At 40.8% G+C, this 13297-nt stretch overlaps 1 protein-coding gene across 1 annotated transcript in view; it reads right to left on the reverse strand.

Moving 5' to 3' along the window:
* The window catches only part of LOC126926578 (uncharacterized), a 29940-nt gene extending 16848 nt beyond the window's left edge, over positions 1-13092 (reverse strand). Inside the window, exons 1-3 of the mRNA XM_050742945.1 lie at positions 12869-13092; positions 11067-12771; positions 8947-9350 (exon numbers count right to left, since the gene is read on the reverse strand). Coding sequence (XP_050598902.1) covers positions 8947-9350; positions 11067-12771; positions 12869-13092 — 2333 coding nt within the window. The remainder of the gene's footprint in view (positions 1-8946; positions 9351-11066; positions 12772-12868) is intronic.
* Positions 13093-13297: the final 205 nt, after the last annotated feature.

Consider the following 13297-nt stretch of genomic DNA (forward strand, 5'->3'; position numbering starts at 1 on the left):
ATTTTCAGTCAGATTTTTTTTTCTTTTATTACTACTAATGGTAATTACCGTAAAATGCAAAGAATAGGATTAAATGGATAGGATACTAAATATGTAGTTACTTACTTTCTTGGCTTTTAAAGCGTCGTCCCCCTTCTCCTTTAGAGATTTTAGAAATCATCCATAATATAGCTTTCACGCTGTACGGTTCGTGTATTTCGCGGGGAGACAATAGGGGTGATTCAGTTAGTATAATACTGTGATTCACAGAATTATGAATTATATATTTCCAACACTTAACTTACACTGTTGAGTAGGTATAAATAGATAACAACTTGTCGCACGAAGATAAGATACATATGCACACTAGAGCAAGGCTATTATAATTGAATTTAGTATCTTAGTGGACGTAGCATTGTAGGAGACTTAATAGAGGAGGTGAATGTTCGACAATGCCGAGAACCGACTTGGATAGTTGACTGGAATTACGTTCCTCTGGCGTTGTGCTTAGACTTAGACGTTAGGCGTTAGATTTTGCGCTGTGCTGGTCACTCGTATGTTCATACGGAAGAAAGTTCGGTGTGGGTGTGCCCCTTTGCATGAAGAACGCGGATTCGTTGTTCACACGTTTCGTTAGGAAAAGTGAGGGTAACGATCCGTGATGTCGATTGGTTACGATCTACGCTGATGCTTGAAGGGATGAGTAGGAAGCCTCCTACCATCGTGGTTGGTAGGTGACCTTGTTCATAGGAAAAACCAGCTTGTTTTGTTACATAGCTATTCGGTTTTTCCTAATAGGTGCGCGCCCGCTTTCTCCGTGTTTTTAAGTGCATCTAATAAACCCAAGGGCCTCTCTAAAAACCAGACGTGTTTCGAAAATATTTTTAGGCTTAAGAAATTCTTCAGGATAAACGGATTGACTGAAGACACATGTTGATACAATACAGTGAAAGTGAAAGACTATGGTGGGACTATGGTGGTTTTTTGAGGGTCGGAATGACGTTACACAGGCCGTTGGCTGTCCGGTCGCGAAGGCTGGAATGCAGATGTTTTATGCGACGTAACAGTTATTTACAAAAAACCAAGAATTATGCAATCATTGACTTATCTTCCGACGATGGAAATTGTTCTTTCTACATTTTTGACCTTACAAGCATGAGAATTTTTTGCCAAAACAAATGAGGTATATAGTATCGTTCAATACTGATTACATTGATATAAACTATCTTACACTTTTATTGACGATATTTTATACATAAAGATATTTCTCGCATCGTATCGTACAATTTTAAATTACTCTCAGTGTTATAAATAATTCTGTACGATAGCTATGTAATTATTTCATTCTAAACGGTTATAATTAATTGAAAATGACTCTCATATATAAAAGCACTGATACGACAGATGATGTATAGAGGTTGTGTTGCTTTAAACAAGAGGCATCCCACTTTTTTACATTGTTTACTTGTATTTTCCTTTCTTTCCAGTAATATTATCATTCGTTATAGTGCAATCTAACACTACATTTGATACAGACAACATCATGATGCATGTTAAAGACTCCAAGGGGAAATGTTAACATGCTCTACAAGGGGAAATGTTTACATGCTCTACAAGGGGAAATGTTACATACATTTTATAAATTATATGTATTATGCTAAACGTACTGGGAAAATTGCTGTCATATGTTGTAGAATATAATATGATTAATATTATATGAAATTTATGGTGGGAAGCCTAATAGAATCTTGCTATATCTCTTATTAATTGCTACTGACGTGTTTTGATGGCAGAGTAATAAAGTACAAGTCTACTCAATATTTTATTGTTTTATTCCTTAATGAATTTTGGAAATAAGTTTTCCTTCATTTGTTAGTAAAAATGGAAAGATAACAGTATAATTGCTTAGAAATTTTACAAAATATAACACAAGCAAGAGCAGAGAGCAATCGCATTGCCAAAAATTTAGTTGCTAAAATAATAGACCTTGCGATAAACCGTTCAACGTATTTTGCAGCGATATAAACATCTGCGACACTGCAAGATAGATGTTAAATATCACTCACGTGTCAACGTAAAAAATAATGTATAGAATTCATAAAGATACGTGCATAGTGTACAATGCAGGAAACATTAAAAACAATTATACTTAGCGATGAAAAAGCAATCCGTTTAGATGGACGGAATTGCAGAATATACAAGAAGTTTCTAGCCAACAATGTACTATATACTATGTTGTAATTTGTCGTATATCAACATATGTTGGAAAATCTATAACAAATCTAAAGATATCGGTATTGGTCGAGAATTTTATGCAGATTGGCCAATGACACAGCAACGTTTTGAACTTGTAATACCTACGTATACGATGAGGAATTTGAATAGTTTGAAGAACTCGTACTCAGAGTAATCAGGCAATAAAAATAAATGGTCCGGTACAAAAGGATCATTAGTAAAAAAAAATGAAGAAAACATAAAAGAGAAAGGATAGAAACGATAAACTTGCGTTTTGAAGTTTGAGACGGAAACGGGAAGAAGATGCATGTGATATTATGTGTGAAATCGGATGACCACGTGAACAGTTTCTGAAGGAAATGGATCCAATTATTGCTGTCAAATATGCAGTGCAGTACGCATCAATTTTCTAATCATGAGAAGGATATTTTCATTATTTCACAAACGAATACATTTGTATACTTCGAATGTAGAATCACGCTTTATCTGTAAAGAAACTATATCCAGAGTTTTAACATGTTTCTCTTGATACAATAATTGTGCAATGTAATATAGCAACAATAATATGAAATAATATCAAGCTTCAATTTGGATAAACGAACAAATGAAACATTTGCTTGTGTAATACTTACAAATAAAGCTGTACGCAGTCAGTTCGGAATCAATGCAAAAGTTTGTAAGATGCAAAAGCTTCTGGAATAAAGATGATGAACATCTGAAAAACAATCGAATATTGGATATCTTAAACACGTCCGCACATTTATCGAGAAGTAGGTTGTTCATGACACATTTATCATAGGCATAGTTGCATTTTGTTCCATAGAAAAATGCAATTTGCATAATTTGATCTCCAGTTGCTGAACACGAGTACAAAATTTCACCGCTGTGGTTACAAACAACACACTCACAACACACAAAAGATCATTTAAGTGAAAAAATATATAGCGTTTTCATTCAAGGATGAAATCCTTATATAAAAACGACAACTCTGTTTATAAGTGCAATTTCAGCTTGGATTTAAGGATCCTGTAAAATATCCTTTCTAACATCTGAGTCTATTGAAACAATCGCCTCATAAAAACTTCCTTATAATAAATGGAGCCTATTATTTTGAATATCGAAAAGCTTTTTGTGAAGTGTTCTACCAGTTTGTTAAACTCAACTCACTTTGTGAAACTACTTAAGCAAATGTTGCATTGCATTACGCTAGTAAATTTAGATGCCCAAAATTTTATCTATATGAACGTTTGCCGAACTCGATGTATTTATTCCCATTATGAAATATTTGCACGCTGTAATAGGAATACTCTTGAGATGACGATGCTTAAAGGAAAATGTACCAGAATTTCTTAAATCTCTTCAATAACCGAGTGGCGAATACGTATTGAAGTCGTGTACAAGTTTTTTCAAAAGTGACGACACGTTCGGACAAGATTGCTCGATGGGAATCAATGTAAAAAAATGAGGTTCTAAGTAGATGGAAAAAGAGGAGGGAATAGATAGAACACAAATGTCACAGTCATCTGTGTTGGTTGACGATTAACTATACCGTCCTTGAAGAATATAGTAACAGATTCTATTGTATTTGACCAAAGGTATTGGATTTGAGTCATGACCTCTCCATTGTTAGATTAAACGTTGTTTAATCTAAACGAAATTTATATTTGAAAACGGGGCAAGTAATAGAAAGATGAAACAAAACGCAATTCTCAGAAAAAAATGTTAATTTAAGCAGTGAATAGAATTAGTAATGATATAGTGCTATAAACAGTCATAAATATGTCAGTTTAATATATGGAAAATAAGAAAACATGTTAGTCGCATTGAACGGAGAGATTCTTTCAACGTGATAATGTTCGATACAGTTAAATTTACTGAAACTATTATCTTTCTGCAAATATTCAAACCCTGAATTGTTTCGCACATTTATCAGATCTGAGTATTACGGAAAGTGTTCGGATTGATTTAGTCAGGAGTGTTTTTACAAAAGGAAGTCAATCATTTCAAGCAGTAAGATTAAATTCAATTATGAAGTTCTGGGAAAATAATATAATTTACCAGCAAAATATTCGGAAACTGAATATATAATCGAAATATAATAAATATCTTACAGGGGAAATAAACATGAAATATTATAAATAACGAATAATATATTCGTTGTACAACATATATTGAATAATGTTTTATATAATTTTGTTACCTCCGGCTTACATTCTATTTACATCTTCCACTATAATTTTCACAATGTATTTATGAATTAAATATATTATTATTATCATCTATGTTCTACTGGCGATTTTCTATATGTTCAATGAGACGTGCAATATAGAAGATGTATAGAAAATATATATGTTTTAGTTAGCTATAGCTACAAACTGGAATATCGAGCATGTTATCTCTTTCCTACGGATTGCGACGTGATAAATTGTAATTCATTCACCAGTCTAGCACTTGTTTAAAATTTGTCAACCTTCGAACGAGCAAATGGAGACGAACTGTTACGGTAGCGAACACGCGATAATGGAATGTCCGAGCGAGAAATACCCGAGTTTTATGTTTAGTTTTATTCTGAATCCAATCGTCATCGGTTCTATTTATAAAGATTACCTGGAACATAGTGTAACGTCCATACAGGTTATTGTGTCTGTTATTGATAACGTTGGTCCCCAAAGGCTGGACATGTGTTCGAAAGTACTATGTGCAAACGTGTTCTTGAGCATTTCGGCAAACTTTTATAACCGTTGCTCGCGAATACTGGTATTTCAGTATCACGAATTTTATCGTACGAATCTAAATAATCCGACTAAAGTCATGTCATAATGATATAATAAGAAATATGAAAAAAATGATACTCTTTTAACTTGGTAATTCACTATCAGTTGAACTATGTCAAATAGTGATCATTCGGGCTTTTTATTTATTACGGAACGCCATTAAGGGATGGGAAAGAAGAGAGGCATGTATGAAAATTATAACTAAACGGCCACCATTATGTGTTTTATCTTCGGAAGAATCAGTTTTTATTACTTTAGAAATCAACGTCTTATTTTTTAATATATACATAAAATGTTTTTTGAATACATATATCCAATTTATTTGATTTAACTTATATCTTGGGAAATGACGTAAAAAGAATTCGGCTTCGTCAAAAATGTACTCCGCCTGCACCATTCAATTCTTCGTATCCATCACACAATAAATTTTATAAATTAAAGTTGAATATCTCTTAAACCCCTTTTATATAGGAATTTTTATGCATTAACTAGCGCATAAAAATTATTATATTAATATATTATATGTTATATATTACTATATAATGTGTAATATTTAATATATATCTTAATGTATACATACTTTTAGTTTTGTTACTGTTACTGAAGTTACAGTTATTGAAGTGTGCTGTTCGTCAAATATGTTCAGGTAAAGTTCGGTCATCCAGCTCACGCTGCTGAGCAGTTTACAAACAATCATTGGATATATGGAAGGAATTATGGTTTATGACCTGCAGTACCAAATTCTTATATCCTCTGTTTGGAACAAACTATATTCTATTCGCGAACAAAGATTCATAATGAAAGTATCCGTCAGAGAGATCGTTCTCTGCAACTTTATATTCTGAACAGTCCTTGAAGCTGTTTGCGAAGTACTAGCATGCAAAAGAGTTCTATTCGGAAACCAATTGGGGGACAGTTTACGAATTCCAGTGCCCGGCCAGTAATCAACACTCTCAACTCTCTTTTAACAACTCTAACAACACTATCTCAACAACGCAATCCGTACTCTCTGACTTCTCAACTTATACTGTTGTTAATTCGTTTATCGTGAGGTGTATGGTAGCGATTTATGTTAAAAAACACAAGAGTATATCTAACTATGTAGTTTATTAAAATATACCCTACGTGTACACTAGTCGTATAACACAACTGCTGCCTTGATTCGCGATTACGAATAGATCGGCGCAAAGAAGTATCGACTTAGCTGCTACTGCTCGTTTCATTCGATAACAAAGAATGCCTCGCTACCCTGTTCGCTATATTTATATGCGTCGGAGTTGACAAAAGGCGTTGGGATTTGAATTTTGAAGATGTTCTCGAAACATCCCAACTCTTTGTAGACCTGGATCCACTCCTTGTCTTGTCCTACTTTGACGAGGATGGCTTCGGGCCTGTTACGTACCCTCTTCGGTCCCTCCGGCCTCTTTGGCTTGTCCAATGCCGCCCTTCCTGCGTTCGCCTTCCTGTCCATCGTCGGGATGTCCGTTCTTTTTCCTCTTCTTCCGCGGACAGGGATCCAGTCTTCCTTTACATCGCTGTCCGTGCAGTCCGTAGTCGCTGTTGCCGAGCTGTTGCCGGCACAGGCTCCTGCGTAGGAGGCCTCCACGGTCGTTGGTCTCTTTCTCTTGGTGTCTCCTTTCCCTTCGATGGGCGATATCTCCTTCCTTTTTCCTTCCTTCTCCTCGCTCCTCCCCGGAGGGGTGGTCATCCTGGTGGCCGTGACTATCCTAGCGTTCTTCTTGAGCCTTATCTCGTCCAGCATCGAGTGGAGCTTGATCGCTTTTTTACTGATGGCGTCCCTCCTTTTCTTGATGTCGGCATCCTTTTTGCTCGTGAGGTAAAGTCTGTTACCTATTCCTTGGATTTCGCCGAAATCTTCTGTGATGATTTCCGTCATCGCCTTCCATTCGCTCATTTTGATGACGATACCGTCTTCGTCATTGCTTTTGTTCTCGGCCGTTGCTCTGTTCGCCATGGCCTTCCTCCTGAGACATTCCCTTGTTGCTGCCGCTTCGCTGACGCTGTCCGACATTTCCGCCGGTGTGTCTAGGTCCGAGGTGCTGGCTGCCTCGTCCCTCGTTGCCATCGGCTGGCTCCTGGCCAGGCTTCTCGTTGTCCTGCACGCGCTTTCCTCCACTGGTGACTTTCTCATATATCTGGTGATCTTGTCACCTTTCAAGAATTTTTCCTTGGCGATTCGGGTGGCCTTTTCGCTGGGTGGTGTCTTTTCCTTACTTGCCTGCATCGGCATCTCGACTTTCTCGATGATTCCCGCGATATCTTCGTCAAATTCAAGGTATCTTCTTGGGGTTTTTTTGCACATATTTTCCTCCGTGACAACTGCGGATGTTTCTTGGTCCCCGGTCGTGTTTACCGAACGAGGGGAGGCCCTGGGATCGACCATCCCCTCGCCGTTCGTCCAGTCGCTGGGTGACCGTCGGGTCGAGCCTGGGACGCTACTCGAATCACCGACGGAGCCTGGAAGCTCCGAAACCCCCTGAGCCGTAAGTTTATTTACCTTATAAAACTTGTCCATATTGTTTTATATATATATATATATATGTATGTATGTATGAAAGGGAATGTCCGTTGACGTAGCCGGTCGTCGTATAATCATACTGTATCCTTCCGAGTGTATGCAATTCGTATCCTAATAAACATGCCAATGTCGTCGTAAAATCGCCAATCGTATGACTGATATCCGGATATTTCTAAAAATTCACCGTGGCCTGTGCTCTCCTTCTTTGCCTCGGTTAGTGAAAATCCAACGAATCCTGCCCGCTGACGATGCTCAGTCCGCGGAGGGTAAACATCACCTCGTAAAGTCACTATCACTATTCGACGAGGGGAGTCTTAACTGGCACTCCACGAAGGCGCTCTCCACCATTCCTTGGTTACCCAGGTAGCCCGCACGCTGGCGCTTCGGTCGCGCGACCCAAGATGATCTCCGCTCTGTCCCTAACCTCACTTTTCACACACAGCAATTTCTATCACTTCTCTCGCTTTTATTCCAGCGAGCTCCACTATTCCTTATATTCTCACTCATTCCAGAGCACTAGAACTTCACTTTCATGCACTTTTCCGCCCGAATTCTTTAATTAACCCAGATATTTCGGTTATGCCTACGGAGCGACGTACACGTGTCCGTTCTGTTTGCCGCCATCTTGATTATTGATAGCCTGAATCTTGAAAAAGTCAGAAATATTTTGAAGAAAAAGTTTCCTTTTTGGCATGTTTTTTTGGCATTTCAGAATTATTCAAAAATAGGAAAATTAAGAATTTTCATCCCAGCTAGGTTCAGGCGATAGAGGATGTATAGGGAACATTCACACCAAACTTCAAATAAATCGGTTTATTGGAACTCGAGATATTGTGCACGCCAACTCGAAAGAAGTAGTTTAGTAACGCGTTTAAAGTTTGGAGACTGTGGAGGCTTGGCCAAGGGTAGATAGTGGGAAATAATGAGAACGAGAAGTAATCCGAAACAGATACTCGATATAATTTATCACGGAGATACCCGTTAGCCCTATAGATCTCTGTCAATACTCGCTTGATATGTACTATATTCTCTCTCGCCCTCAATCGCTTCAGTTTATTTGTACTGGTCAGGGGAGTGTCGGAATGTTCAAATTCGTCTTCATTCGACGAGTTCCATGTAGCGGCGACATTGTTTTGCCCGGAGATTATTTGTTCTTACATTACTTGTATTCGAACGGTCTTGATACTCCACGGCAAAACAACAACATGATTTGATTTGTCCTCTAAATCATGAGCCGCTACATTACCCCCTACCAGTGATAACGTTTCTATTAAGTTAAACCGAGTATTTCCCTGTCGTTGTTACTTTTAGAAATTGTCGATACATCCTGTGTCTGACAATTTACGGCTTCTTTTTTATCCGATACCTACCTGATACCAGTCAGGAAAACAGACTCTTCGTCCGGATCTCGTAACGTACCTGTTCCTGATGTTTTCTTCCGCGGTTTGATCGTTGTTGTTTGTGCCGATTTCATCGCAGGCGTTCGTTTGACCTACGGGAATCAGTATGTTACTAGATTCGGTGCTTTTTTCATCTAAATCGTCCGGTATAACAAACGCAGGTTTTAGTCGGTCGATGGAGACCGTTACGTCGCGATTGTTTATTTTGATGGTGTAATTTTTGTTATCCCTTTTTATGACTTTAAAGGGTCCGCCGAACTGAGGCTGTAAACGGTCACCTATCGTGCCATTGCGCAAGAAAACGCAAGGCGAGGATTCTAATTCTTTAAAAATGAATATTTTCTTTTCACCATGACGCGTGTCCGGTTGTGGCCTGACGTTCTTTATCCCTTCTTTAAGCCGGTACCGCATTGGCCTGCAGCTCTGTTGGCAAGAAGAATTCCGCCGATAGTCGTATGCTTGTTTCGTAAACCATTTCAGCCGCAGTTGCGCTAAGATCTTCCATTATCGCGGTTCGCTTTCCTAATAAAACGATTGGGAGAATTTCGATCCAGTTGCTCGTGTCGTGACACTTAATCGCTGCCTTTAGTTGTCTGTGTAGGCGCTCTACCAACCCATTAGACGCGAGATGATAGGCCGTTGTGCGTATATGCTTGTCGCCGAGCAACGGCATAATTCCTTGAACAGTTGCGATTTGAATTGGCGTCCTTGGTCGGTCGTTATTGTTAGAGGTGCGCCGAAACGAGCTATCCATGTATTTCGGAGGGCCGCGGCGACGGTTGCCGCTTCCATATCGGCTATGGGAATGGCTTCAGGCCAACGCGAAAAACGGTCCAAGCACGTTAGACAGTATCGGAAGCCTTGTGAATATTGCATCACGATGATGTCCACGTGTATGTGTTAGAATCAACCTGTTGATACGTGCCTGGTGTCTTTGCATCGTTGGCATGGGATACATTACCGTGTCCATGGTCTTTCCGGTAATCCTTGTTTATGGACGGCCAGACGAAACGCGTTGTCACCAGTTTTTGGGTGGCGTGTATCCCAGAATGGGAAAGTCCATGGATTAAATGTGTCACGCCGCAAGGATTTCGCTACGTACGGTCGTACAATGTTTCCTGATACATCGCAATATATTTCTACGCTGTGATCAAGGAAACGTATTTTCGTTAATCGTAAAGCGCATGTGCCGGTGTTAACGATGTCGCGTAATTCGTCGTCGCTTTCTTGCGCGCCGGTGAGAGTGTGGTGATACACGCAATTTCCTATCGCTTCGATGCGTGACAGATCGTTGGCCACGTTATTGTCGAGCCCCTTTACGTACCGGATGTCGGTGGTGATTTGTCCGATATAATCCAAGTGTCGGAATTGTCGCTGCAAGCACTTGTCGGGGTTTTGGTTGAACGCATATGTAAGAGGGTTATGATCTGTAGAGATGGTGAAATTTCTCCTCTCTATGGCGTGTCGAAATCGTTTGAACGCGGTTGATATAGCGAATAGCTCGCGGTCGTACGCGCTATACTTTTGCTGTGCGGAGTTCAAGGGTTTTGTAAGGAGACCCAACGGCTGCCAAGTTTCGATAACGCATTGCTGCGGGACCGCTGCTTGTGCGTAGACGGATGCGTCCATCGCGAGGCCAATGGGCGCGCCAGGTATCGGGGGCGCTAACATCGTGGTGATAGCGAGGGCGCGTTTCGACTCGCGAAAACTAGATTCGGATTGCTCCGACCACTCAATGGGCGCTTTGCCCTTTTTTGTACCTCTCAATTGGTCATTGAGAGGTTGAAAGATTTTGTAGAATCAAATTTATTTTTCACAGCATTTGAAAAAACTATAAATGAATTGAAGAGTGCTGGTGCAAACGTAAGTGAACGTGAAGAACTCAACCACATGCTGAACAAAACTACCAGACTCATTGAGCTGTATTGGTGATTTAATCGACTCATTGAAAGGAAGGGATCGAACTTGTGAATATTAAAAAATAAAATTACAATGTGGGAAACGCGTAGCCAGAGTGAAAGTGATAGGAAAAGGTTGAATGTTTTGAAAACCGAAAAAAGGGGCATAAAGTGCCATGGCTGTGGAAAGTACGGTCACGTGGTAAAAAAAATTATGAATCACGTACCCCAAATAAAGTACCGACGTCCTCAAGAAGGAACACTTCGCGAAATTGAACGGAAATCCGGCTTTCACAAGGGTATCTAATACATTGTTCAGTCTTTCTAAAGCTTGGTCTACAGAGTCGGCAATAATTAGGACGTCGTCTAGATAAACAACGACGTATGAATGAGCGAGGTCGCCTAAGGCATTGAGAATGGCCCTCTGAGAAACGGACGGCGCATTTTTCAATCCGAGCGGCATCGTTACATACTCATATTGTCCGTCGGGTGTAACGAACGCGGTATACTCCGTTGAATTGGGATATATGGGAATCTGATGAAACCCGCTGGCCATATCCAGGCTAATAAAGTATTTCGCGTTCTGCAATCTCGCGATTTGATCTGCGATAAGGGGTAGAGGATAGAGGAAATCCACGCACAGTCTATCTGAGCCGTCTTTTTTTTTCACGAGCAACATCGGGCTCGCAAATGGCGAATTACTAGGTCTTATGATGTTAGCTTTAATTAGTTCACCGATTCTTTCTTGTACCGTCCTACGCTCTTCCTCGCTAAGTCTGTATGGGCTTCTTTGGACGGTGACGTTGGGGTCGCTTAGCCTTATTTCTAACTGGCCTGTGTTTACGCGTGTACGCGGAAAACCCGTGATGAATGAGTTTTTAAACTTTTCTAGAATAGAAATCAATCGGCCTTTATCACTACCAATTACCTCAGTGTCTACTTCATTGAGATCGATCTCTTTTTCGACGGTCCTATCACAGATATTGACTACCTTCGTTTTGCAAATATCGAGACTAGTGCGCGTGATATGCACATCGAAGCCCTGACTTAAAATTTCGCGACCGATCATGATATCGTATTTCAAGTATTTATCAGCGAGAACGTGAAAAGCTATCTCCAACGTAAAACCGTTGATACACACAGTGGACAAAATCTGAGACGTACTCTTAACACACGTATTTCCTTTCCCTCGCATCACTACTACATCGGTGGTTCTTTTGCCAGAAAATTTCGAGGCAGTGGATTCCTTAATTAATGAGCACTCGGCTCCAGAATCGAACCAAAATGGGAACGACTCACCCAGGTGAGTTAATTTTCCGGTTGAAGCCTCCACCACGCAGGAATCGACTCGCCGTTCCTTGTTGTGACCGCTTTTCTTCTCCTCCCGTAACGGACAATTGGGTGCGATATGGCCGTCCGCACGGCACCTTAAGCAAAACACCTTGGATGATGTGGCTGGTCGGCTCCCTTCCCGACGCCTTGACTCCTTCTGCTTTTCGGTCTGCATCTTCTTGCGGCACTCCATCGCCTTATGCCCGGGGGTTTCACAGTGATAACACCTAGTCTGGGAGTTTGATGGCCTGCTCCGTTTAGCTTCAGGTTCTGTCGGCGGATCATTTGCCAAGGGTAACGGCCTCTTCCTCGAACGAGGGAGAGCTCTCAGTTCCCGAGGAAATTGGTCCTGTGTCCGGACGTCTTGCGTGAGTGCTATCCGTTCGACACGCTGATCATATGACGTCAGTCGGAGGAGGACGACAGCGTTAATTAATTCGGCGTTGGATATACCACTCCATCTCGCAGCCAGGAGGGAGCGAAGTCGACTGCCGAAATTTACCGTGGGTTCGTCCTCCTCTGGTGGTTCCTCGAACATCTTTATCAGCGTTGAGGTTGCCGTCTCCTTGCCGTCATAGTGCGAAAGGTAATATGACCGGAACTTGCCTAAGCCACTGCGATGCAGAACCCCCCATCGCACGATTTAGGACGAAAAATAACTCGCGGTCTTGTAGGGGCTCGTTGCCCATAAGCTTACTGACTGTCTCGCACCACCCCATTGGGTCGGCGCCCGCCAGTTCAGGGTTAAAAAGCGGTAGCGAAAATGTTTCGAGTTCCACCCCATCTTTCTTTGTTAGCGTATGAAATACGTCACGCATGAAATCCATTTGCTGTTTCATTGCTGTTAACAAGTCCTTGGATCCCACTTCTGATGTCGGGGCGCCACTAGGATTTGAGGTATGGGCAGGTAACGAATTCTCACCAGTAGTAGCCATTGTCAAGGTATGATCCAGAGTTTATTGACACAAGTATGGAGATGTGAGGTTTAACAAATAAACTGCGGCGGTTAGGTACTCGCGATGCGAATAACAATAGTCTTAGGTCCGATAACGAATCCGCGGTCAACGGGACTCTTTTACTCTTTACTCGTCGGCAACGCCTAGGTGGTACTCTCAGTTAGCACGCGAAGTAAGCACTCTA

This window comes from Bombus affinis, chromosome 18 (assembly GCF_024516045.1).
Source record: "Bombus affinis isolate iyBomAffi1 chromosome 18, iyBomAffi1.2, whole genome shotgun sequence".
Classification (NCBI taxonomy): domain Eukaryota; kingdom Metazoa; phylum Arthropoda; class Insecta; order Hymenoptera; family Apidae; genus Bombus; species Bombus affinis.